The following is a 27,245-nucleotide window of genomic DNA, read 5'->3' on the forward strand; positions in this document are numbered from 1 at the left end:
GTGTCTGCCACACAATTACACTGTTGAGAAGTGAACTGTCTGAGTTCAATCACACAATAAATGAGATTTCTGTCAATTTTTGAGTTTTCTGGGAAGTCCGATGTTGAGATGAAATCTTCAAGTGTTTTTCAGTGATTACTCTTCTTGTTGTGTAGAAGCCACACAGAGACACACACACAGACTGATGGTGTAAAAACAACACCTCTTGTTCTCCCTCCCAGGAAAAAAAAAAAGGATGATTTCTTGGATTTGAGTATAGTTGCTCATTTGTAGTGTGCCTAATGAAGGAAAAACATAGATACTGGAATATGAAAAAAAAAATAGAACTAATAGAAAAGTACAGTAAAACAGTTTATACAATACTAAATGGATTTGATCAGGAAAAACAAACACAAAATAGTGACAACGCAATTTCCGTGGTTCAGATAGGAAATGCTGTGTTTGATTTCTAACTTTCTGCAAAGGCTTGCATTTAAAGTGCATGAGGAAGAAATCCCCCCTACGAGCATGAGTGATCATGACATATAAACTTGTAACTTGTGAAGAAATAATGTACATTTGGCATTTTCTTGTTGACTTTGTTGGCACATTTCACCCACCACAATCATTTCCTTCTCAAGGATGCAATTCGTGTGTGTGTGTGTGTGTGTGTGTGTCTGTGGCTTTCACCCAAGCTTGTTCCTACAACATTTTTTCTTTTGAGATTCATTGCCTTAAGTAGCAATGATAGCTCTCAGCAAGACATGCCAAGACTGTGGGCTGCAACCCAAGATGAAGGGCAGAAAGGAAAAGGAAGAAAGGAGACATAGTGTGTGCTGAAGCCAGATTTACAAAAAAACTCATATGAATTTAGACTGCTTGGCAATCACTGATAGTTGGAGCATCAGGTATAAACACCTGAATGACTACTGCTCAATGTTGTCCAGAAATGACTTGAAGTGCAAAAATGTTCCAACGTGAAACTGGTGTATATTACAACCTTTCTCTTTCAACATTTGATTTGGTATCTCATTAGTCACGTTTCAGAGAACTGGGGTCCATTTCTTAACCTAAAGTGTGCTGCCGTCTAACTTCTGCAGCATAGCTCCAATGCTTCTGCCTTCCATCTGTCAGCCGTGATGTACTACGCATCAGTCTTTGTCACCACACACACGGATACAAATCACTGCCGTGTTAAGGAGCACTGACAAGAGTCGTGTGGAGGCTTCATCAGCATGGTGTTAATGTAACGGATATTCATTTATATTGAAAAAAAAACACACACTCCAGATTCAAGGGCACATAACAAATTGCTCTTATCCCCTTTCACAATCATTAATTCATAATTTATCAAAATGCTGTCTAAATTAGTAAATAAAAAATACTTTCTAGACTTTCTAAAGAGTTCTAAAGCCCCAGTGTGGAACTTCTGTCACTGCCCCCCCTGAGGAATTCTGAGTAATTACCAAAACACTGCTGGTGCCAGTGAATTGACAGTACCCCCACTTCTCCGCTACCCAGTTACAATAAGCATTTATCCTGCCAAGTTACTGAATGCCCTGAGGGTTTTATAGCAACAGAATCCAATTCTGAAACTTCATGGGTGCCTCTTGGCATTTTCAGCCATGCCTTGCCACCATGAGTAAACAAAAACGTGAGGATCTTTTAATTCTAAAAGCAGTGCACTACAGTCTTGAATCAAGATTTTCAGGTTTCTTGCCACTGTACATGCATGAAACGTCTGAGTAGCCATGTTTCAACCTGTCGTGTGAGATGAAGTAATTATCCTAGCTGCTCTCTGTTAAGGGTACAGTAGCACATACCATCAGAAACCTGCAGATTAGACTGCAGAGTTCTAATCACATGTAGATTAGAAGTCTAATCTAGACATTGGCAATTTAACAAAATGAGAATGCCCTGCACCAACTTCTGTGGTGCCCTTTAGCAATGCACATATCAACTGTTCCACTGTAAAATACTGACAGCCAAACCTCATGCTTGGTGCGTCCCAGTTTTAGTGATGAGTCAGAATTTCTCAGTTGGAGGGGCAACAACAACAACAACAACAACAACAACACAAATCAATATAAACTTGAGGGTGAGGAAAAACCCACGTGCATATGTTCTCTTCCACAATACTTTATCGTGTTGCATTGTGTGCTGAGCCTGCTGTAAACAACTACATGAATGAACTTTCCAAAACACTAATCATCATGGAGCTGCAAAATCCACCCAGTCAGTGCTTCCAGCAGACTAAAGCAAACACTAACCAGATAACTTATCTGTAATTAAACCTCAAGCTTAAAATATGGATTTAATTCTTTGTCACACATACATATTATTCAGGAGAGCTAGTCATGCAATAAATGAGTCACAAAAAAAATTAATTGAACACTTTTCTTCAGTATCTTCCTGTTTGCAAGGCCTCTATCACACAACACAATTACAATTTCCATTTCTTAGCCTTATGGCCATACCAAACATATATTTACAACACTTTATTTTATTCTTGTTTGTTCTTTCTGCAGCCACCAAAAGGAACATGTGTGTGTATATATTAGTTTGTACCATGTTAGAAATTGGATAAAATACACTTAACTGCAGCATTGTATGAAAGCGCTGAAACCGAGTATTCCCTCTGTTTTTCCAGAGTGATTACACTCTGTGAAAAACTTGATATTTTAAGTGTCAGTATCACTCTATCACACACACAAGCTTGTTTTTATAACTCAGTGAGGACACTCACAGACCTAATGTATTCTAACTAACTAACTAACCCCTTACACTAACCTTAACCAACACAACTAAGTCTGAAAAAACACCAAGACGAAATGTCCTCACAAAGATAGGTACTTTATTTGGACCCCACAAAAATATAAGTACAAGTACACACACACACTGTTGTGATGAGATGGAACACGCCCCCATGTGGCCACAGTATGAAGTGAAAATCCGCCGTCTACATGGTGGAGATATGCAGAGAGTAGAAGTAAATGTGTGTATATGTGTGAGTGAGTGTGTGTGTGTCATGTGTTGTTTATGACAACACATGTATATGTGTTGTCATAAATAATTGGTGCAGACAGGTGTGGTGCTGTTTACAGACTCCGCACGAGTCCGAATAAACTTGCGGAGCGCTTTTTTTTTTACATTTAATTGACACAGAGGACCGGCGGCACCGCAGCTTCCAAACTCCGACAACAGAAGACCAACGAACCCAAAAAGGGCAGAACACCTATTTTTGTTTTGAAAAGGAGACCGGGAGGTCTTAAAAAAGAAAAGGGGAGGGGGGCCACAGACACTGCTGTTCGTTTGACAACCTGTTCAGTGTGGAGCTGAGGCTGGAGCGCATCTATGTGTAGAATCCTCTGTCCTCCATCCTCTCCACCCCCCCCGCCCGCCTCTCTTCACAGACAGGGGCGGTCGTTCTCAGTCTGCGCACATATTCCACTTGGCCAGCATCACTGGAGTCCACAGACACAGCGCTGATTGACCGAGCGGAGGGGAGCTCATTCTCAGAGCGCGTGATTGTGTGAGAGGAGCTTCACGAGACTGTCAGAGTAAAAACCACTCCAACCACGACCGTGATAGTAAATAATCCACACAGGAGGAGAATGGCTTTGTAGAATTGAGCAAAAACTAACCCTGCTTGAGTTTTTCTAAGGGGAAAGTGTTCTTTTTTCTTCCTTGGCTTTTGTAAAGTGGGACTCTGGAATCCTGCAGCGGTGAAATCTGACTCTCTGTGCGTAAAATAAAAGTTTAACACACTGAGGAGATGATTTCAGGCAACTGGGAGCTCGACTGACTCCACATTACACTGCTCGGGACATGTAAAGCTCGTGTCGAACGCCCGCCGGAGGAGGATATTCAACTTTTAAAGACATTTTTTGGAAGACCGAGACTTGCAGATTGTTAAACGGGGAGCGGAGGAAACCTCGTCGCTGAGCGGGGAGGAGTGGACACATTGCGCGGTATAGAAGAGTGACCCAGAGGACGACATCTCGGAGACAAGGTACTCGAGACGTTGCATCTCTTCTCCGATGTTTTTGTTTTTTGTTTGTATAATGTGCAGTTGAGGATATCAAACACTTAGAATAAACAAAAGGACACCTACCTATAGAATGCAGTAATATTTCACATTAAACTTAGTGTATCTTAAACTCAGAGAATTTTTGATCAAAGTTGATTTCTTTCTTTGGAAATTACCTGTCGATTTTTAATTTACACCATAATTGACAATCTTTTTTTTATTAATATTATTATTATTGTTATTATTTATAATGATCAGACACAGATGCCATGAAACTTTGATCATGCTCCTGTCAGTGCAGCCACTCAGAGCCAGTATAAAAATATCAAGGACAGATGTCGGAGGGGAATCCTCGTGACCGGTCAGAGGTGTCACGGAAGACGCTCCATTAGCCTCTCGAGTCCAGCTGCGTTTTATCCTTCACCAGGTTTTCCACAGGCTATGCCCTGCGCACAGATGTGCTCCCTAACAACAGTCGCTCTGTATTGTAAAGAGGATCAAAAGATATATATATATATATATATATATATATATATATATACAAAAAAGAGTATTTCTTTCTTCTTTTTTCTGTAAACTAACTTGACCCATCACCCTCCAAACACCACTGGGACACTGTGGGAAAAGTTATTGATCTGCAGGAAAGGCAGTGTGCGTATATGTGGGTGTTGCAGGTCCAAGGTGCCTGACCCCATGTTGTGCTAAATCCTCTGTGACTCCTCCAGTTTTCTTTCCTCCTGTCCTCACCTGCCCACCCGTGACTCACTGGGGTGAGGGAGTTAAACAGCAGACAAATCCTGTCAATCTCCAATTCTCTAACGCACACTATCCTGCGTGTAAGCTTCTTATAATCCACGATTTGTGATTGAATTACCCGCCCTTTAAGTGGAATGGAACTATGTAGGCAGTGCAGCGGGGGATAAGTTGCTCTGTAATATTATTTTCATGGCTCAAAGGGTGAGAGGAGACAAGGATGAACATGAAAACCTAACTGAATGTATCTCGTCTTGTGTTTGATAACAGTCACTCAGCTGTCTCCTCTTGTTTGTCACGTACATCTGCAGGCTGTTCCCTTGTGTGACTGTGTTTTCACCTCTTCCTTTCTACCCCCCTTTTTTTCGTAGGTTATGACGGATGTGAGCTAAACATGGAGCTTTTTTGGATTTTGTTATTTTCTAGTGTCTACCCTCTTGCCTGGAGCCAAGGAGTTTACGGTAGGAATGTGATCTTTATAAATGCATTCCCTTTTATACATCACTTCATGCATCATTAGTACAGGCAGACTGGACCCCATTGTAGTATGGATGTTGATTAGTTTGAGGACTAGTTCACAAAGGCGTCGCTTGCACCACTGCAACACTAGCTTCAGGGAGATCAACAGCAAATGAACTTGAAAAGGAGATATTACTCCTTAGATGTCACACGAAACATCCGTCGGTGAAGTGGAGGGGAAACCCTGCCGCGGTAAATCCAGACTAAATCCAATTTTAGGCTGATAAGAATCTTTGTGGAAAAAAATTTGCATTAGGGCCTCGACAGATTAGGGGTTTCATTACACAAAGTTTATTGTTTAAGATTTATGGTTATTACTGCATGGTGGAGGAAAAGACTTGGCAGAGTTGTGTGAAAACACGGCTCATTTTGTGAGCGGTTGAACACGACAGTCACACTGTGCTTTTGAGGATAAGGCACAGATTTGTCCTTTTTTTTAAAGGCTGTCTAGTGTACTACAAAGACTCGGTTACTTCAGCCACAGGCGCCCGGCCAAATATGCATCCTCCTGTCCCTTCTGGCAAAGCAAACACACAAACTGAACTGTCAGCTTTGATACATTGATTCGGATGTTTGAAGGCATGTGACAGCCATTGAAAACAAGGTCTCTTTAGTCATAGTTGCAGCGAGTGCTGTTGTCATAAACAATCCCACAGCCTGACATCACACCAGGAAAAGCTGACAGTCACATAAGTCCTGACCAACGATTCAGGCTTATACCAATCTAGATCTCTCAGTATTAGTGTGAATTATAATCTCACAAGTCTTTACTTGTTTTTGCATCACCGGTTTACACAACTTAAATGACTAAAGTGTTTATTTTTGAACAACGCTCTCCAGCTATCTTAAGGAATAATCTGTTGTTTTGCCACTTAATTGGCAAGTTACTTTCAGAGGCGGTAGTCATTTTCTTTAAATGTGTTTTTTTTTTTTTTCCATCCTTTGTCTCCTCAGTCAGTTACGCGGTCCTGCAGAAGCTCTTGCCTCTAGTTTGCCCTTCTTGTTTCCATTTATTTCTTCACGTCAACTTAATGAGATCATTTTGAAGTTTAAAGGGTGATACAGAAAGAAGGGTTTCCCTGTTTCGAATCCTGTTGGTGACACCAATTATGTTGTGGAGAAAATAAGTGCTAATACAGACTGAAGTGAAGTATTTGCAGCCTAAGCAAGGCAAAGCTCTATTTACAATGTACATGGTACACAGCAGTGGAACAACACTCGCGAATATGTGAACAGTCTTTTATACTCCAACCCGCACGTCACTCGCTGAGAGTGCACCCATGTGTGTATATGGCATTATTTTGTACATGTACGTGTGTGTTATTGGAAATTCCTCCTTATTCCTGCTTCCTGGCTACCAAACCTTCTGATAAACACACCGTTTTGGGAGAATGACCTTGGCTTCCCCAGTCAAAACATTGGTGCGGTTGAAACAAAAGCCTGGATGAGATCATCTCCACTAATTTGTCAGCCAATATTGTGAGTTATAGTTCAGAACACTATATTACAACAGTATTTTCCTGGCATCAGTGAGATCGGCTCCATGTCGGCTCTCTGATCTTTGACCTTTCCTATATAATTCGACTTCCACACTGTCAGAAATAACCTTCGGTTCAAAGCGGACACGTAGTCTGCGGCAGTCATTACAGCCATGTGTTGTTGTGTGTTTGTGTTTGTTGAATGTGCAACAGCACTCTTTCAACTCTCTGCCGAGACAGGAAAAGTCCAAAAGCATTGTGGGAATAGTCCTTGGCAGCATTCACAAGCCCCGTGTTCCCAGGTGGACGTTGCGATGGCGGTGCTCAGCTGTGTGTGCCCGTGTAATAACTGTTTCATGCACGCCAAAAAAAAAAAAAAGAAGAAAGAATCAAGAATAAATAGTTTCACAGGTTGTCTAGATATAGACAGACAAATATATACTTTATTGTCCTCATTAAGTAAATAAGATCGTTGAGAGGAAAGGGAGAGAGCCATTGGGTTTAAGACCTTTTGCTTGACGTGTATATGCAAATATGCATCACATGGTTTCCCTCACTTTGCAATTGTTTAACACTTGCTGCAGCAAACAGATGCGACTCACTGTCCACCGGGAGCCGAACGGTGAAAGTATGCCTGATTGATGTCAGCGCTTTGGATGGCTGTGAGGTTCATTTACTGTAGCCTCCTCTGGGGGGGGGGGTTTGGATGCGTGCGTTTCTCAGTTCATGCCTGTGAGTCTGTCCGTGCAGGTGTTTTTGCTTGAGTGTGTAGGTGCGAGTTCACACGCTAAATGCATGCGTGCATATGAGCCAATTTTCTCTGTGTGTGTGTGTGAGTGTGTGTGTGTGTGTGCAGCACAGCACACGTGCTGTTCTCCCCACTGCAACAGTTTGCTGGATCAGCAGGGACTTGTAAATCAGTCACTGCCTGTCTTACAGCAGTGTAGTATTGATTGCGCTTCCGTGAATTTTGATAGGCTGTCAGAAAGCTTGTAACACCTGTCCTTCAAAACCATTAAAAGATTGTGCAGAGAGGTGCACCAGGGGAAGACGGAGCTTTGGTTAACAGGCAGGAAAAAAGAAAAAATCTGTGCAACACATGTTTTCTACAGCAAGCTTTGTTGTTTATTAGCGTTCTCTTTCCCAATCCGTGTTGTTTTTCCGTTGTAAGCCTTTTAAATTCTTCTCCACACACTGATCACAAACATCCTCGTCCACACATATAGTGCTTTTCAAGAATCATTTAATCTGCGTGCTGTCACCCTAGAGATTACAAAGCGACTGTGGCGTTCGCACGCACAGACTCCCAACTTTCTTCAGGATAAAGGGAGGTTTGGACAGTTTTCAGACTGGCTCACAGGATGTGACTCACCAGTGTCTCTCCGACTTCACGTTGCATGCCTCATATCGCACTGTGCGAACCCACAGAGTTCACAGGGACACCAAATTATTGATTGCTTGACAAAGTCACACTAAACCTTTGAGCTTCTGCTGGAGATGGAATCAAGGCAGCGTTTAGCCCCCAATATGATGCTTCATTATGTGCTCGTCAACAGGACATTTAATTAACTTAAATCAATGATTTAGCTTCACTTAAATTCCTCCCCCTCTTCTTTTTTTTTTTTGGAGGATTTTGTGGAGCACTTGCCACAGACCACATAATCAAGCATTATGATAGTAAATGTAATATGCCAACATTGCGCACAAGTTTAACAACACTCTGAAGTCTGAAGCTGTTGCCCAAGCTAAAAATTAAATGATTGAGAATCATTGATTGGATTGCAGTTTTGGTATGTGTAGGCGAATAATCAACATCTGTCACGGCACATGTAGTGTGAGGCAGGAAAAGATCATTCCATGACTTTGACGCTCCTCCTCTCCCCACATGATCAGCACTTTTTGTTTGTTTGTGTCTCTTTCATGTCTTTTTTTTTTTTTGCTGGGTTTATTTTGCATGCTGAATATTGCTCTTTTCTAATAAGCATCCATAATTTATCGCCGGCTGTGAGGCAGAAGAAGGCTGGCTGAGGAAGAGGCCAGACTGTGATAGGAGGAGACTAAAGCATTAAACTGGAGATAATGATAACCTCTTACCTCCCTACATTCTGACACCTGCTCCCCTCCTCCGACTCTGCCTCATTACGCTTGTGTTTTGCTGACCTCATAGTGACCAGTCCCCACAATGGAACTGTGTAAACAGATAAAGGGTCCCCACAACTTGAGTAATATTAATGCCTAGATGCATGCACACACGCGCACACACACACATGCACCCTCTCCAAACTAATGTGATCAGTAGTCAGTGATTGTAGCCTGACCTTTCTCTTTATTATGTTTAATTAAAGTCCTTGGAAGTTAATTAATGGCGCTCAAACAGTTTTTTTTTTAGCACTGTCCAAATGACAATGATGGATAGATGGATAGATTTTTGCCTGCTCAACACTGTAAAGAGACACAAGGCACCAAGCGTCAGTACTTGACCAGAGGGATCCAGTGTTGGAAGCCGGATTATTTGATTATGTTGTAGACTGTAAGGCAATTTAAGGAATCTATTCTTTGCAGAGAACAGACGGGCGATATTGGTTTGGCTGAATTGGAGGGCTGATGCACGTTGGCAGGCGTCTTAATTGTTTGTAATGCATATTGGATTCCTCTTCACTCACCACAATTAACAATTTAAAGTTGAGATGTAAAATGCTTTACCTATTAGGAGCAATGTGTCTTCTCACCTTCTACATTTACTCACCTCCCCCTTTCTCTCCTCGTCCCTCCCCCTCCTTGTATCTGTCTCCACTCATCTTTGTCAGTCTCTTATCCCATCCCACCTGCTAAAAATTTTAGTGCACACGCTGCTTTAATTATCTCTCCTTTCCCCTCATGTTAACTAGGTCCTTTGTGTAGTAGTTGTGTCCCCGCTGCCTTCACGTTGAAAGGGTTTCCAAATTACAGTACACAACACTCCTTTTTTTCATGCTTATTTTGCACATCCTTTCCTCTTTTTTGCCTCCTCTCCTCCCCTCTCCTCTCCTCTCCTCTCCTCTCCGATCCAGTTTCCTATTCTTTCTCTGCTGTATGGCTGACTGGATATTAAAGCCTGACAACGTTTCTATTAACCCACAGGTCAGCAACAGAGCCATAGGTGTGTGGCCAAAGTGATATGTTGACTGTGGTTTACACTAGACTCGCTACCTAGGGGTAAAGGATAAGAGCATTAAGACAATGTCTTGGGAGGTCTGATTTATCACTCTGCCTCCCACCAGTTACTCTCTGAGCCTGAGGTGGGCAAAAGGCAGGAGGTAAAGGTGGGCAGTCTGGCACACTGGGGCCTTGAGTAAGGTGAAATAGTAATACATCTCCCCAGAAAGGACACGTTTCACACCTAAGCTGTTAGACAGTGTTTCATTGGTTAATATGTTGGTCAGGGTGGCTTCTTTTACCAGGCATGCATTTAATTATTCATTTATTTCATCTATCCATGCTGAGAGTTAGCAATAGAAGGCAGAAGGCTTTACTTGATTTAATAACAATTTGTGCTGTGTAACTTTTTTAATTTAAAGGAATAGATTTGGGAAATACACCAGTACATTAATGCTGCAGTTGATTTGCATATCTTGGCATAAGCAGTGGAAACAGAGGGAATATTTTTCTGTTGTGTGTTGGACATGTTCTTGTCCAGACCTAGTAACTTTCTGGAGTATCTTCTGGTTGCTTGGCAACTGCTCCCAGTCAAGGCAGTGTCCAGCACGTATCCTTAAAAAGGGGATTGTTATTTCACTATGGATTTAACATGTTCCGCGGCATTTCTGTATAGACTAAGTTTTTGCAGAGCCAAGTTAGCCGTTTCCCACTCCTTCCACTCTTCAAGCTGCTGAATCTAAATGTATTACATCAGCAGACATGAGTGGTAATTTGCTCATCAAACTCAGGATACTGCTCATATATCTCTGTCAACATTTACTTAGCCACACTTTAAAGACTCTTAGTGAAACTGAATAAGGAAATCTTACAATTTCAATTTCAGTTTTCAAATCAAAGACTGACATTTCTTGAAGAGAAGTGAAATGTTGAGAATCCCTGCAGGTTCCGCCGGCGTGTGTCTTCACCAAAGAGCCCAGAGAATTTTTTCTTTTTTTCTTTTCCAACGGGCATCATCTAACCTTTCCTCCACCTCTTTGTTTGTGTTTTTCCCCCGTCACTCAGTCTCCCTGTCTCATATGATGATGTTCTCGTTCATGCAGATCACATCCACACACAGTAACACGAAAGCCCACGCTCACATTTCCACATGCTTGTGCACATGCATCCCTGACTGTACTTACCTTTACCCTTAGCTGAAATCACAGATCGTTACCCTCACTTTTACCCAGCTCTCATCCCTCTGCCAGTCTTTAATAACACACACACACACACACACACCTCTCTTTGGATGAAAGTGTCCAGAGTGTAGGATGACATGTGTGCCCTATGGGCAGGAAAAACTGTCAGTAAAACTTCACTTTCCTCCTCTGTACCGCACTCACTCTGTCAGACATTATCAAGCAACTCTCACCGGCTCCAATTCAGGAGTGCACATATAAAAATGGAAAATGTCGTCTTCTGGTTGCAAAACAGACTCCCATTGTGAAGTCTTGAGATCTGCAATTTGAACAGGTCCATGTCAGTTTTTGAAACTTGGACCATACTAGTACTTTATCATCTATTCTCCTCTAACATAATTTACAAAACTCACATCTATTCTATTGAAGAGCTTCCCATAGAATTTCATTTTTTACTTTCTAGGCTCCACCTCCATTTTTTATAGGAATTTTCACGCCCGTGTTGTGTGCAGTTTTCAAATTTGCGGTGAGACTCGTATTTTAGCAGATGTATTGTTAAGAATCACAACAGACAGGAGAGGGAGTGTAAGTTTTTTGTTATGCGTGTGCGCTTGCGTGCGCGAAAGCACAAGGGAGGGAACATTTGGCATCTTACTTATTCATGAAGGCAACAGGATGCTTGTGAACAGTGGCGAGAACATGGTTGACATCAGAGACTGTCTGCCTCCTCCTGCTTTTCTCTCACACTGTCACTCTTCTTCATTTCATTCTTACACTTTCATTTGTCTACAGCACCCAGCTCTCCCACTGGCTCTGCTGTTTGCAAAAATAAGCCACTTTGAATAGAAGTCTATAGGGAAAATTAGCCCACTTACCACTTGATTTACAACATCAGTAAAATGTTACTGAGGAGTTAATGGTCTCCATTGCTAATTCTGGGTCCTCTTAAATAGAACATGATTCAGTTTTGTAAAGTATGTGCCCATTTAAATAAAAATAGACCATAAAGCATGACACAGTGGATACCAGTGTGATTGACAGCTGGTTATAGGAGACATCTGTGAATTTCCAGTTGCAAAACGTCATCAACATGGCGCTGGCCAACCCACAAAGGCTTTTAAGGCTTAAAAATGGGAGCTCAGATTCCTTTGTGTGACGTCATGACTGGTTGACACTTGCTCTCTTGTCCAACTCACTCCCTCTCACCACTTTCTATTGTCCTCTTCTTCAGTTCAATGTCCAAAGAGGAAATTTAATTTTGTTGCGTTAATTAAACAATGTCATTTCTTTCCACTAAATAGCTGTAATGTAATGTGCTGGAACTGTGTCCAAATCAAATGTTATTCATTCATCTCTTACAGTGTTACTGTAAGAGATGTTTAAAAACTAATCTTTGGCGGAGGCTTTGGAACACAACGCAAAGGGCAAAGAGTGTCACGGAGTGTCCATCATTGTTGTGCGTACAGGCAGCGGTTCCTACCGCCTTTTAATACCTTTGGCATAAAAATAAAAAGAATATAGATATGTCATTTAATTCAAAACCAGCACATAGTAACTGACGGCCAACTGACAGAAAACCTTGGCATCTCATAGAGAGATTCCATTATTAAAGGAAGCGCACACACACACACACACACACACAGGTCGCTCCACCCACATTTGTTCTGCCTCTCCCTGGGTTTTTAGCACTGAAAACACAGAACACAAAATCAACCGCGAATACAGGGGTTGGTCATGTCCAACAAAACTTTCTGACAGTGGGAAGGGATCAACACTAGAAATCTATCTTCTGCTCCAACACGTCTGGCCTCAATAATTCAGCGATGCGCGCCACTCGCTCTCTCTCTCTACCTATTGTTCACTCGCTCCCCTTCTCCTCCCACTGCTCACGATGGTTTTAAGAAAAAATATTCTGCCGCTTATGATGTTTGAAATTTTGGTTTGCTGCTTTATTTTGGTTTCATACTGTCCTGTCCCTTCCCTGTGCATTTCCACCTGGCTCGGAGGAGATAGAGGATAATCTGTCTGATATGTTGAAAAGCCCCCATGTTGTCAGTGTAGCAATTTATCTGCCACTGGCTCCACATCCTGATCCCTGTCCTCCTCTTCCTTCTCCTTCATTCCGTCTTTACCCTTCTACAAAACTTTTACCTGTCACAATAGATGTCCCTGTCATCTCCCTCTCTTCTCTCATCTTTCTGATCCCCTTTTCTCTCTCAGCAGGTTCCCTTAACGTGTCAAATAAAATGTACCCATTCTCTATTTTACATCATCTTTCCACCCAGTTCTCTCCATTAATCCAAACTGTTTCAACAGATCTATGCCTTTAACTCACTTCATCGCTTTTCGTCATTGTTTACCTGCTTCCCCCTTTCCCCACTATCTCCAAACCCCCGCCCTTTTTTTTTTTTTCCTCTTCCAAAGCCCTGTCATCTTTTTGCTATCATCCGCCAATTCAATGGCAAGCATCCACCCACCTCTTCACTTACTGCATATATAGGACATAGCACACACGGTCATTAAAATGTGCAGGCAGGTTTGGGAAGCAGGGAACGAGGGCTCACACTGTGGAGCACGGAGTTAGTCCAGGCTCGCAGCAACCGCATGAAAGGAGGCCAGCGGAAAAGGTGCATCGTGAGGAGAGTTTTGTTTCGATTGGATCGGAAGTTGCTAATAAAGTTGTGAATTCGATGCATTATTTTCAGTATATTCCATGTACTAACCCACATGGAATTTCAAAATGAACTCACTCTACTTGTGTCTGTGTGAAGCCACAACTGCGCGAGATAGAGCAGAGTAAGGATGGGAGTCGGAATGAGAGGATGCGCTCATAAAGGGCAGCAGAAACACCCACGCTGCGCTGAAATAAAACAACCCCCCCCCCTAAAAACAAAAATGATTGGTAAGGGAAACACAGCCCACTGATATTAATGACGGTGTGAAATTCTAGCAGTGGTGCTCATGAGGTATAAATCTATGCATTTGGACTCCTCTGCATTCTCCCTAACTCGCTTTCATGCACTCCCAATCTCAGCCTGTATAGTATTACAGGTGAGTCATGGTGGTGAGTAGTCATTCTCACATACACTATGTGCAGTTTTCCTGTTACAGCTGGCAGTTGAAAATCATATTTGTGGACTTATCTTCCTCCTCAACACTTATATCTGGAGATATTTTTAGCCATATAGTGGCATGACAATGTTGGTCTACAACTTTGATCCATCCTGATACCTCAACAATTTGACGTATTTTCATTAAACATGATACTTCCATGCTAAATACTTCAGTAGTCTCCAGATTTCTCCTTTAGTGTCCCCATAGTTTTGCATTTTTTAAGCCATCAAAACACTTTCAACGACATCTTCCGAACTGAGATGTCATGAATTTTAGATCTCAGGAATTAGTACTTGGATTTTGGGGTAAAGGACAGAGGTCAAGGTCACCGTGACATCACGTCCATTATGGCTGAACTATTTGGGGAAAATGAGTAATTGTGATTTGACTTGCGATCATTTTTAAAAGTACATTCATTTTCAGATCCATCCATCTATCCGTCTGTCCGTCCATCTTAGAATTGATTTAATATGTGTTATCAGCTGCAGTAGTTCTCTGTTTATCAAACAAATTCAACAACTCTATTATATTTTAATGCAAGAATGCGATGTAAAGTATAAATGCCCCTTCTTCAGCCCCACCACCATCCCAACATCCACATGTAGGCTCCGACAGGGGGATTAAGACCAGATATCACTCTTTTTATCCATGCAGTGGTTTGATCAGCGACTCCACACCAAACTCTTATATTTTCCTGCTGCAACAAACGTTGTAAATGTGAGGTGTCACAGGGATTAATTGCTTAACTATTTCGTGGTCAAACGGTCGCTGTGACAAACCCAAGAACTCGAAATGATGTACAACACATACAGATATATTGTAGTGTCACAGCATTTAATATCCAAAAGGTCAAAGTACAACTCATAATGTTCTGTGAAAATACTCATCAATGACTTTTTCGCCTATGATGTAGCGGAGGAACGTGTCAGTCTTTCTGCCTCGTGACTGTAAATGAACATCATTGTGTACTAACTCATATTTAGGATATGTATATATGTATGAATGTCAGGACAGGACATTTTGGACATGTACAAATGAGATCTGCAACTTATGCACGTGTGGGAATCGTATTTCCAACTCAATCAGCATGATGCCTTTAGCCGAGTTAGAAAAAAAATAAAAAATCACTTCTTCAGACATTTTTCATTTGAAGAGGAAGTGCTGTTAAGCAAAATACTGGTCCAGGTATCAGGCAAATTTCACAGTCTTTGTGCATCATCCTGACCTCAGGGCCATTACTGAGTTAGCAGCAAAGGTTTCAGAGCAGCTGTGATATAATGTGCGTACCAGGATTTTTGCAGAGATGTAAGTCAAATTTGAAGATATGTAAAACTTGACATGTTTGTATCTCTTTAAAATTCACCTCATTTCTTTATCAACACCTTGAAGAAACGGCGCTGAACCAAGAAATGCTCCCGAAACTAGACAAAACGAAATGAGAGTGAAATGCAAACGTTGTTTCCGTTCAAATCCTCATGAGTATGTTTACTTTTTGTGGATCACTGTTGTTTATTAAGATTTTTTGCCATCTTGTAAATTCTGGCTTTAGTGGAGTTTCTTATAATGAATAAACAAACATCTACGGAACACTTTACATACAACCTATGATCCAAGACCCCAAAGCAAAAATGATATTATGGAAATGTTCACACTGGAGAAGCTACATCAGTGATTTATAAATTAAAATGACAGAAACAGTTTATCATTAAAATGAACTTCCAGCCGTTTGAGTAATTGATTCATGGACCAATCTCTTCAGTTCAAATTTTGACAAAGGAACCAATTAATCATTTGTCAATTTAACATTTGGCTGTAGGATTCTTCTCATTTATGAGCAGGTATACTGTTCAGGCCAGAGTTGATTTATTAGATGTCAACATCCCCAACGCTATGGATCAATGGGTAAATACAGTCGTATAAGTTTGTACTTGGTAGTAGTAGTTTTTCATAGATCATTGGTCTCATGCTTTCTGTCACAAGGCTTCAGTGGCATTTTAAGACTTCAGACCATCCTCATCCTCTCCTGTCCTGCATGAGCAGCCTCTTTGACTATTATTTTCTCATATGAAAACGTTATTTTGCTCCCACGCACAAGAGACAACAAGTGAACACCTTCAGAACCTTCTTTGTTTTTCTATGTCATGATTACTCACAACATGCTTTCTCCTCTGTTGTAGTTTTTTCCCCTTTTACTTTCATTTAATCTGTCTTCAAAGTCTTCATCCATTTTGAGCTCATTCTTCATGCTTCCTTGTTTTTAATCTTTCCCTCCTCGCCCTCTCTATTCTCGCCTGCAGCACCCTGCAATGCAAACACAACCTGTTCTGAGGGGAAGTGAATTATTGAAGCCACTGCTGCCATTCCCTGTGTGCAGAAGTGGTTCTGCAGAGGAAGGAAAGAGGGGAATGGAGGGAATAATGATGGTGGATGAAAGAAATGCACAGGGTCGATTTATAAGGACAAATGCAAGTAGGGGTTCGGGGTGCAAATATGCAAAGAATGTCATTTAGTTTACACTGTTTGTACACTGAGTGGGTAATGTTTATGTTGGGGTGAACTTTATGGAACATTAGCAAATTGCTTCAGGTCATGCTGCTCATCATATGGGCCAAAACATGTAGTAATTGTGGAGACTTTCAGGAAACATCATGGGCTAGACATCATTACACATTCAACAGTTTCTGTCTGTCTTTCATTCTGACACTCTTTCTGCCTGTGCCCTCTCTTCCTCTACACAGCTGTCTTTTCTGCACAACTCTCTTTATCCGTCGCTCATTCCTGTTTTAAATTCATGCCAATATAGCACTTCTTTTTTCCCTTTGGTGTTTCAGACAGAATGTTCTTGTTGAAGCAAACCTGAAAGATCATTAGTAAAAAGAGTAAATACATAAAAATAACCCAACATCATTTTAGTGAGAGGTTTAGACAGAGATGATATACATTGTTGTAATTGTTAAATTATATTTTATATGAAACACATACAAAGGTGGACGGTGGCACTTTTTGTCTTAAAGATACAGTGTGTAAGATTAAGTCAAAGTTGTGTTGGAGAGTGTGTGAAGCCTTTAGTTAGCATCAAAGCTCAAGAGACGTTTAGTTTGTCCATTGTGGATATAAATATAAAAGGCTCATTCTGTCCATACAACAGTTCATACAATTAGGTGATTGTACTCATGTTTGATTGTGTCAATCCATCATCAACAGTCAACGGAAGATGACTAAGACGTGTCAGCATTTTATCAAATACTGTGCGTCAGCGGTAATATGAGGTCATACAGACCTAGAGCTCATTCCTACATGATGTGGACGTTGTGTGTTTGACAGCTACTAACACTGACAAATGAACAAAGTCAAACTGTAGTATGTGCATGCATTGGACTTTATTTTGTGAAGCAGGAAGTACAAGCACTGCGAATGCTGAGTCATACTTGTCGCGTGTCAGTGAGTCTGCAGAGGTCTGCTATGGTTAGAATGATGTAAATGTCATCGACCGCGCTGCACGGAGCACGCGGCCTCCGTATTTTTGACTATGCGGACTGCACGCATTGATATAGGAAAGCATATGAAATGGTATGAAGTAAGCTCAGGTGAAACGCCAGATTCTACTCATTTAGTTTGAATAGAGCCGTGGGTGTGTATGCCTGCGCAGCGCGCATGTACAACTCTCTGCGGACACAGAACACAGACATTACGCCTTAAGGTATGAATGTTTTTTTGTAAAACTGGAGAGATGACATTGTCTTTCTGAAATCACAGTTTAATGCACACCATAACATGACGTAGAAATAGAGCGTTATTACGGGGCATTTAATTAAATCTACAGCTATATATTTGATCCAGTAATTAAATCTAGTTAATGTAGCATAAATGTTATATTTCCACTTCATTTGTTGTTTTTATGATTTTGTGTATCTTTCTCCCCCAAAGCATGGTGTCAAATTTTGCTTTTGACTTACAAATATTCCAGAGCTAAAAGACATGTTTTATGTTAACATTTTATTAAACATCTGACCACAGTGAAAATTCTTCACCCATATCAGATCTATGTGTGTTGTAATTGGTAGCCCGGGGATTTCAAACGCTTCCATCTTCCTTTAACATACCAAATGCTCTAATTGCTGCTTTTTGTTTGGTGGGCAAAGACTTTGAATCCATGCCCAAGAAAAAAAAAAAAGTTTCTTACTGGTGCCAAATTGAATAAAATCTTTTTGATGCAATATAAATGTGCCCCGTGATAGTGTTGGCTCCCTGACAGAATGTTTTGCTTTGGTTTAGAGCTGATATTACCATTTTAGATGTTTGTGAGCATTCGTGGATTAAAGGGAGAAAAAATAGTCTTCTAATGGAAGTGAAGGGGCTGAGTACGTTTTCTAAGAGCGCTCGACTGCATTTGTTTACATGCATTAACTAACTTGCCCGTGAAGAGAACATACATGCAGCGTGCTTTTACGCAGACAGCCACCGGCCGTGTCACTATGACCCCAGCTTCATCCTCACGCTGCAAGCATTTCTCAGCAATATACATCAGCACGTCTAAAGACAATGGACTGAGTATAGAAAAAAAAGGTTCCAAACAACTTTAAAGCAAAGCCCTACATTGGGTCAATGTAAAACATCACTGCAACTAACCATTTACCCTTAAAGTGGCAACAAACAAACTGTGCATCCCTAGTTTCTGTCTAGTGATGGTCAGAGGCCCACTGGAATGTGTTTTCTTGATCAGATAGTGATAGCACTTCACCACATGCATTCACACGTGGTATTCATTTGTGTCTCTGGTGTCCACATCAAGATCTGATCACTATCTGATCATGGCATTCCCCCTGTTTTGTCCCCTCCCCCTCATCTTCTGCATCCTACGGTGTCACGTCCTGTACGCTGCCATGTCAACAACAACATTAGCCGCACACACAAGTCGCGCTATTGTACGGACTCAAAGACGCCGTCTTGGAAAAGAGGAAAAAGTGGCGCTTTCACATTAGCTGTGCTCTGAGCCACGCGGCGTCTTTCCGCTCTCATAGCTCCTGTGGGTGGAGCGGAGATGCACTGGTGACACATTGCCTTTACTCTTCACTCATGTGTTCCCAAAGTAGTTTGGCAGATCGGATAACAATCCGTCCTCGGGTTTATTTACACCTGAGCTTACAAGTGGTCAGGTGCTATCCGATCACAGAAAACACATTTTAATGCCAGGTGTAAAGGAAGCCATAACGACACGGCAGCAAAGGTCTCAGCACCTGTTTTTACAAGTCACTGTCAGGTCATGATAAAATGTCCCGAGACATTTTGTCCTGAAAATGTCCTGAAAATGGTAGATTTTGGGTAAACACTATTCTATGCAGTGTCTTGGACGGAAAACTCGGAACCAATATGAAAGTAAATGGTGTAATTTTTCCTACTGCTATTATACTGTGCTAAAGAAAAGAGCTGTACATACAGAATGTCTTTCAAAGAAAACTTACATGTTGAGCCAACACTCTTACAATATGACCACCATTAAACATTCAACTGATTTACCAATACATTTCTTTTTAATACAGCTTAATAGCTGACTTGACTTTAGTTTGTTGAAACACTGAACCAAATCGAGTTATTAGTTAGTTATTAGAAGCAGCGACTTTCCTACATTCTCACCGGTTGTGTGGTCCCTCGTGAATTCACAGCTAATTACTGACACCTACTGACATATAAGCACATGACATGATGATGAAGAGACAAAAAAAAAACTAAACAAAGAGTGACAGAAAGATGGATTATGCTCTTTGAAGCCAGTTATGGATTTTTGTCCCTCTAAAATTCAATTATACATATTTTTAATCTAGACTGATCCTTTACTAAACATGACATCTCTGGAGTAGAATTGACAGCAATCTTTTGACAGTTTAATCAATTTTATTTTCAGTTGTTGTCCTGAAACACAGTTTCTCCTTTGTCTCTTGTCACTCATTTATTTATTTAGTCTAACCTTGGGATATACAGGTTGTGTCCTGTCCAACAGACGGACACCCGGGGATGCTGACATGAGCTAATTTCAACAAAAACAACTGTGTAAAAAAAAAAAGAAGAAGAAAATCAGCATTGCACAATAATATCAGGTTCTTTGTACCTTGTCAGTCATTGGTTTGTTGCTGCATTGGAAATGTGTTTTCTGCCACTGTTCATCACACTGATGTATGTGTGTGTGTGTGGGTGGACATCTGTAAATGAAGTCAATTGAGGAAGAGAAACAAAGCAAGCACATTGTTGGGTACAGTGTTTGTGTGATTGTGCGTTCAGATTTTTATTTGACACCTCGTTCTCTCCGTGTTTGTGTTTGTAACGACATTTCAGCTACTACCAATGTGCAGCAGCCTCGTGTCATTGGTTGGACACTGTGTTAATGAACCCTATTATACTCAGTCTTTAACCAGATTAGGTTTATTTACAGCTGTTGTACGTGCGCACACGCACACAAATATGAATAGAGGTCATGGATTCTTTCTCTCAGTGTGTGTGAAATATTTCTGCTGATCTGTAAGATGTCCTTGTAACCGTGGAGTGATCAATATGATTTTTTTTATCTTGTCGTGAACAAGAATAAAGTTTATGAGAATGGGGAAACAGTTTTCACTTAAAGTGCCTTTGCACCATAGAAAATAATGTGACAATAGAGCGCCAGACGTCACGTGACTCGGTACCTATGAACCGCCATGTTGGCAGCCTAAAATGAACAGAATCGGTGCTGGATCCAACCGCTTACCCCGTCTCTGAGGCACAATAGCTTGTTTGACATAATGAGCAGTCATAAAACCTCTGCAGCTGAGGACAGAAGACAGACAAATGTCCAGTAGTGGTGCTGACCTATATGAAACAATCACAGTCAAATACCGTTGAGGTTGGATTTTTATCTTTGATTGTCTTGTCACAGCTGAACTGGCACAGATGGACCAAACATTGGGGAGATGCAAAAGTGTCTTTACACAGGGGAACTGATCACAGAGCAGCCATTATCACACACTGCTTGAAATTACAAGGTCAGTAAGAATTATGCTGGGTTTTTTGTTTTTCTAAATTCAACATAGCACACTTGCAGTAAGGTTTAAGGTGTTTTTTTTTCTAGGACACATGACGACTCAAAGCCAACTATATGTAGATTTTGTTAGAATTAGAATTCTGTGATCTCATTTTTCCCATGAAATTAATTTTTTCTTAATAAAATACATCAAATATTACATCCTCGTGTAAATATATACACATGTCTTGACAATATTTTCCAGATTATTATAAATCTTATTTACACATTCAATTCACTCAAAAAGCAATTTACCAAAAGATGTCCACACTTTTTGTGACTGCCACGCTTACAAAAAACACACAAATACACTGATGATCTGTTCCTTTCTCCATTGACATATGTGACATTTAGCTTTAATGTTAGCGCATGGATGATGTGTCAATGTCACTTGGATCCTGCTTCTTTCTCGGTGATCCTGACGAAGGACTTTGGAGGGCAACACAGCAAAGTCTCTTCCACTCTGAAGCACAGTGGTGTACGGCAAGTGCCACTAACCCTTACTTTGATTGGTATTAATCTGGACATCCTCACAGATGTGACTGTTGTGGCTGGCTCTCCAGAGAGGAAAAGATTTTTAAGATAATGAGATGGTTAGGCCCAGTGGGGAGTGGTCTATAATGTATGTGAGGTCATTTTAAATATAGAGCTTTGTGAATGAAGGAAGGGACAATAAAGTATTCTAATAAGTATTTACTTTTTAAATGTCAGACATAGTGTGCACACACACACACACACACACACAGACTTAACCATTTCTTTACTAAATCCATAAACTGAAAACAAAATGACCTGTGATGCTGTGGTAAGAGTTTAATAAAAAATATAAATATAAAATTCAGAGCAAAGGCCCATGATGCATATTGACTAAGAGGATCGCACTGTTGCAACGCACACGGAAGGCACACACATTATTGAGAGCAGGCTCTGTGGCCTGCTGGGGTAGTAATAGCCTCATTATTCACTGGTGTGCTCCGCTTATACACTCAGCAAAGCAAAAATGAGTAAAACTACAACCTATTATTACACACATGCACCAGCACCTGCACACAGCTGTGTTTCAAAAGACATTACATCGACTTGTATTCATTTCCTGAGTGAGATTAATCCTAACCACAACCACTGCTTTCCTAAACCTTAACCACAAATATTCCACCCTCAAATGTAATAATGTTATTGGTACTTGAAGAAACTTAAATGTGGTAAAACACATACACACACTTTGCATTCTTAGTAAAGGACATAGACATAATGCATTCCTTAGCCCCTACCTAACCTTAATCACCACAACTAAATGCCTAACATGAACCCTTAACCTATCCTTGACCTAAATCTAGATCTCTCCCTCTAAGCCTGAAACCAAGTCTTAACCCACAAACAGATATTTTAATGTGTGGTAGTACATGACCAGTCAAAATGTCATGTTTTTAAGTTTGTACAAGTACACACACTTCACATGAGTGTCACGGGGGGTAACTGTACACCAGTCCATCACAGGAGGACCACATAGATACAAAAAACCATCCACTCTCACACCTACGGTCAATTTAGAGTTTCCAATTTGCCTAATCCCCATGTTCATGTTTTTGGGCTGGGAGAGGAAACCGGAGAACCCGCAGAAAACCTGTGTTGAAATCACATAACAGAAATGACCAAACGCATACAGACCAAAAGTACCAATTCTGAATTACTAGAGGACATTTTTATCTTTTTTCCCCCAATGCTGTTGCATGTTATTTTATTTTTTTTAAGTTATGACCAAGAGAGAAACTGATAACTTATTATTTCTGCAGCATGTGTTTAGCATACAGAGCAGCCATTGTTCCACAACATGAAACAACAAGGCATTTGTTTTATTTTTTTTGCATCTTACAAAAAATAACTCTGTGGAAAACATCTAACTCTAGGAAAGGTCATTAGCGTTGATGTAATGTTTTTAAAATTTGTGATTTAATTTTCATTGATGCGGAAAGTAGACAGCTGCTCCACCAAATTTAGAGACAGATGTTTTTCTCTGGATACTGAAACTGTGAATGTTGCGAGATCAGATACAATGCATTGTAACAATGAAAATCAAACTATGTGAAACTTTATGTAAATCGTGTACAAGCGATCTGCTGTGGCGACCCGTAAAAGGAGAAGCCAAAAGAACCAAAACAAAGAAAGCACTGCTGAGACACCTCTTCAGTTAGCCAATCACAACAGAGTGGGCCAGCTGGTCAGTCAAAGGAGACTGGGCCTTTATTGGGAGGGAGAACCTTAAAGAGACAGAATATGAATGTGAGTCAATTTACAACGTTCCATTAAAGGAAACATGTGTATTTAAATCAGTACTCAACTGAGTGTTGACAGGAAAGTCACATAGATTCCTTCGACCTCCCTATGACCCTTTGCGTTCTTTCAACCACCGAGGTCCAAATCATGTGAACACCTTTTTTTTTTCCGAGACTTGTTTCTTCTGCAATTTGTGTTGGAACCAAAGGTAGTTGCCTTGTTCCATGAAATGTGGCTCATATTCGCGGTCTCTCATCTGCACTTACAGAAGCCTCATGGTTTTGTCATTGTTGTCTTGACCTTATTCAGTCTAAAGGCAGTTGGAGCAGAGCAGCATAGCTAATTAACACTCCAAATGGGACTTAATAAGATGCCAAGTGTTCTAATAAAAGTGAAAGTCACTGGGAAAAGGGCGATAGGGAGGGATGAGAGAAAGAGAGAGAGAGAGCGAGCTTGTATGTGTGACCTCTTTAGGTCCTTTTCTGGTATAAAAAATGACCTTGTCAGGATCAGTAGTCCTTATGGGGAGCAAAACCTGGTCCTTATAGAGCTGGAACTTACAATTTCTAAGGAACAGTTTAAGTTTAGGGCTTAGATTTAGATTAACGTTTGGGTCAGGCATGTTAACAGGTTATGGTTTAGATGGTTTACACTTTGTCCAAATGAATGGAAATGAATGCAGTTTCCTTCGATGAATAGCTTCATGAACCTCTCTGTGAGAGTGTGTGAAAAAAGAATCTAATTTACCCAGACAGTAAAGTGTATTAAAGGGCTCTCATGGTCACAAAACAACTGGTGTAGCGGTAGTTAAGGGCAGATTATCGCTGCCTCTCGCACCATTGACTCTCCTGGTACTCATCTGTGCAAGTGAGTAGCACACGTCCAATGAAACTGTGAATTTCAGTTAATTTTCCTCGTAAGAGGACCTGGCTCATGTAATGAACCCACTGAGACTGAGACTAATTGCTGAAACGTGAGCGGAAAGTGGGTCCTTGTGAATCTGACAGAGCCTCTGTCAGACAAGACAATGACAAAATCGGGAACAATAATTAATTATTTCCACTCCATTTTATTTATTATGTGTCGTGTATTTCTCCTACTGAATAGTGTGTGGGACACAGCTGCATTTTCCCCTTGTTGTGTCTAATCTGTTTACAGCAGATTGATGCAAGAAGTCTAAATGGTTAGCAAAACGAGAGGATCGTAGCGCGGTGTCAATATAGATTTTGAGACATTATGCGTCATCACATTATATTTGACTACTACTTTGAGCAGTTTAAATGGCTTAAAAATAAAGAGGCTAATGGACAAGGTTGTTGTTGTTGCTCCAGGCAGTGCTCTGAAGTGTGGTTTATTGCAAAAGTAATGACCATTAATCGAGAGACAATGACCGCAGTGATGGCTATGTTTTCCAGATGAGTTAGGGAAAGAGACAGCTACATGCTGAGCTGATAACGGGAGAGAGAGAGACAGAAAGTGAGACAATGTGTAGCTGTAATAACGCTGCATGTTATGGCTCAGTAAGGATTCATGGCATACTGGAAAATAAAGGGTTGAGTAAGTAGATTGTTTGCACTCATGATAATCTCTCCCCCTCTTCTTTGCGTGTGAATATTTAATCAGTTCATTGCGTGTTAAGCATGTGTCGTACGGGAGAGTGTTTAAAAGTAAAGCAGTGACAGTGGTGCCTGTGCTTGTGTGTGTGTGTGTTGAACCAAGAAAACCTGATTCTTGTATATCAATTATCAATGCAGGGTGAATCTTAATTAATCTTTTTCTGGTTCTTGGTTCTGGTTCTGCCCTGTCTTCTGGCTCTACGTTTATTTTGAAAAAAAAGAAAAAAATTCTAGCTTAAACGCTTAGTCGTTTAAGTTTGACATTACTTTTGCTAGCATGTACTCTTTGTATTGATTTTTAGAGTTGATATTTTATTAACAGTTGGGCGAATCTTCAGTCTTATATACAAGAAGCTGAAAGCAAAAGAGTAGCTTTATGCAGCTGCATGAGGTGTCTGCTACAATAAAATGTGCCCCTATACTCTCATCTCCTTCCTCCTTTTCCTCATCCTCCTTGTTATTTATTTACTAGTACAATTTACTATTCCATTCTCCATCATATCTTTTACTCCTTCCCATACTGTTGTGCTCTGCCTCCTCTATTCTGTCCTGTTTGTTTGTTTTTTTTGCCTTTTTGTACCTGTTGTGTTCACTCCCAGCCACCAGTGATGCATATTTATTATCTTCAGCTGTCTTGCCTCATCCAGCATGTGCAGCGTGTAAGAGTAAATCTTCTCCCTCAGCCTTGTCTACTGTCACGGGCAACACAAACACCTATTACTTACCCTGTGATTTATTTATGAATTAAGTCTTTTAACTTTTTGCTTACATCCATTTCCTGGGAGGAGAGGATGGCAGGGCTGATTAATTGTGAAGAGAGTTCCTGTGCCCGGCCAACACACTGTCCCAAGCACACACACACACACAGGCTCCTTCACATCATTTGCATAGACACTCGCTCACAGGTGTATGCAGCACCGGGGGCTTTATTACCAAAGGGACACACTGCACACATAAAGGAGACTTTTGTCACTGGGTCTGGTCTCTTTGAATATTTAATCCCAACCCCAACTGCTTACCTCAACCCTCTACTGAGATCATTGGCACTGTATTCTGAACGTGTGTTAAAATACAAGTATTGATGCGTTCTGCATCTATTGTGTATGCTATGTTGAAGGATAATTGCAGTATTCCTAAACTAGTGCCCCATTCCTCATTTTTTTTTTTTTTGGTTTAAATGATTAATTACGAACAAAATGTTGTAAAATTGGGCCAATATTGAGCGAGAACGCTGTAATTGCCAAATGGCTACAGTTCATTCCTAAGGGGCATTTGTCTACGTCGAGGCAACACGTTTACACAATTGTTAACCTGATGATATAAGATTATCGATGTCCCGTAATTCCTCATTGTAAATATTATCTACTAAAAAGGGGAAACGTAATTATTTTGTGATGAGTGAAGACTGTGTTGGTCTTCTGCACACACCACTAGCTTCTTTCTTTGTTTTTGCTTCTCCATAATGTAAGAACACATTCAGCAGGTCTCTGCCCTTGGAGCAACATTTTCCATCTGGAAAAAGTGCTTTTGTCTAAGATTCCTTCTCCTGGTTTAACGGCAGTAGGCTTCATTGTCACGATTATCACTGCTGACACGATGGTGTTTAAAGTGCAGTGTGCCAACAGGAGTGTTTTCATCCATTTGTTGCACACCCGTGTCTCCCCAAAACTATAGTCAAGTCTCGTCTCTGCAAAGTTTGTTTTTTTTAATCTTAAGATAACAGTGCGCTTCACCTTCTCTACCTCTGTGATGTGACTCTACTCGTTTCTCGATGGCGCTAAGTCTGCCTGTCTTTCTACAACTTGCCTCATGTGAGAGTTCAGAGAGATTTTTTTTTTTTCCAGCATCACTTCTGTTGTGCTTTAAAGGTGATATATAAAACATGTACAACAGGGACCGTTAAACGTTTAAAACACGAGTGTGGTTGCCTATTTCTCAGTAAATATAGAAGCTAGATGCTGCACGTACTGTATACCCGCCATCACACAACACATTTATAAACATGGAACACATTTGCTTAATGTCAACGTGTCAGCAACAAGTGGAGATTGACAGTGATATCGAGTGAATTATCACATGATGAGAGGAGACAACAAGGTGATAAAAACGACCATG

At 40.8% G+C, this 27,245-nt stretch overlaps 1 protein-coding gene across 2 annotated transcripts in view; it reads left to right on the forward strand.

Annotated features, from left to right (window-relative positions):
* Positions 1–3,460: 3,460 nt before the first annotated feature.
* Positions 3,461–27,245, forward strand: part of LOC122772525 (MAM domain-containing glycosylphosphatidylinositol anchor protein 1) — a 138,444-nt gene continuing 114,659 nt past the window's right edge. For both annotated transcript variants that reach the window (XM_044030668.1, XM_044030669.1), the window contains exons 1-2: positions 3,461–3,991; positions 5,134–5,223. In XM_044030668.1, the coding sequence (XP_043886603.1) occupies positions 5,157–5,223 (67 nt within the window). In that variant the 5' untranslated portion in view covers positions 3,461–3,991; positions 5,134–5,156. The remainder of the gene's footprint in view (positions 3,992–5,133; positions 5,224–27,245) is intronic.

The sequence above is a fragment of the Solea senegalensis genome, linkage group LG7, assembly GCF_019176455.1.
Source record: "Solea senegalensis isolate Sse05_10M linkage group LG7, IFAPA_SoseM_1, whole genome shotgun sequence".
NCBI lineage: Eukaryota > Metazoa > Chordata > Actinopteri > Pleuronectiformes > Soleidae > Solea > Solea senegalensis.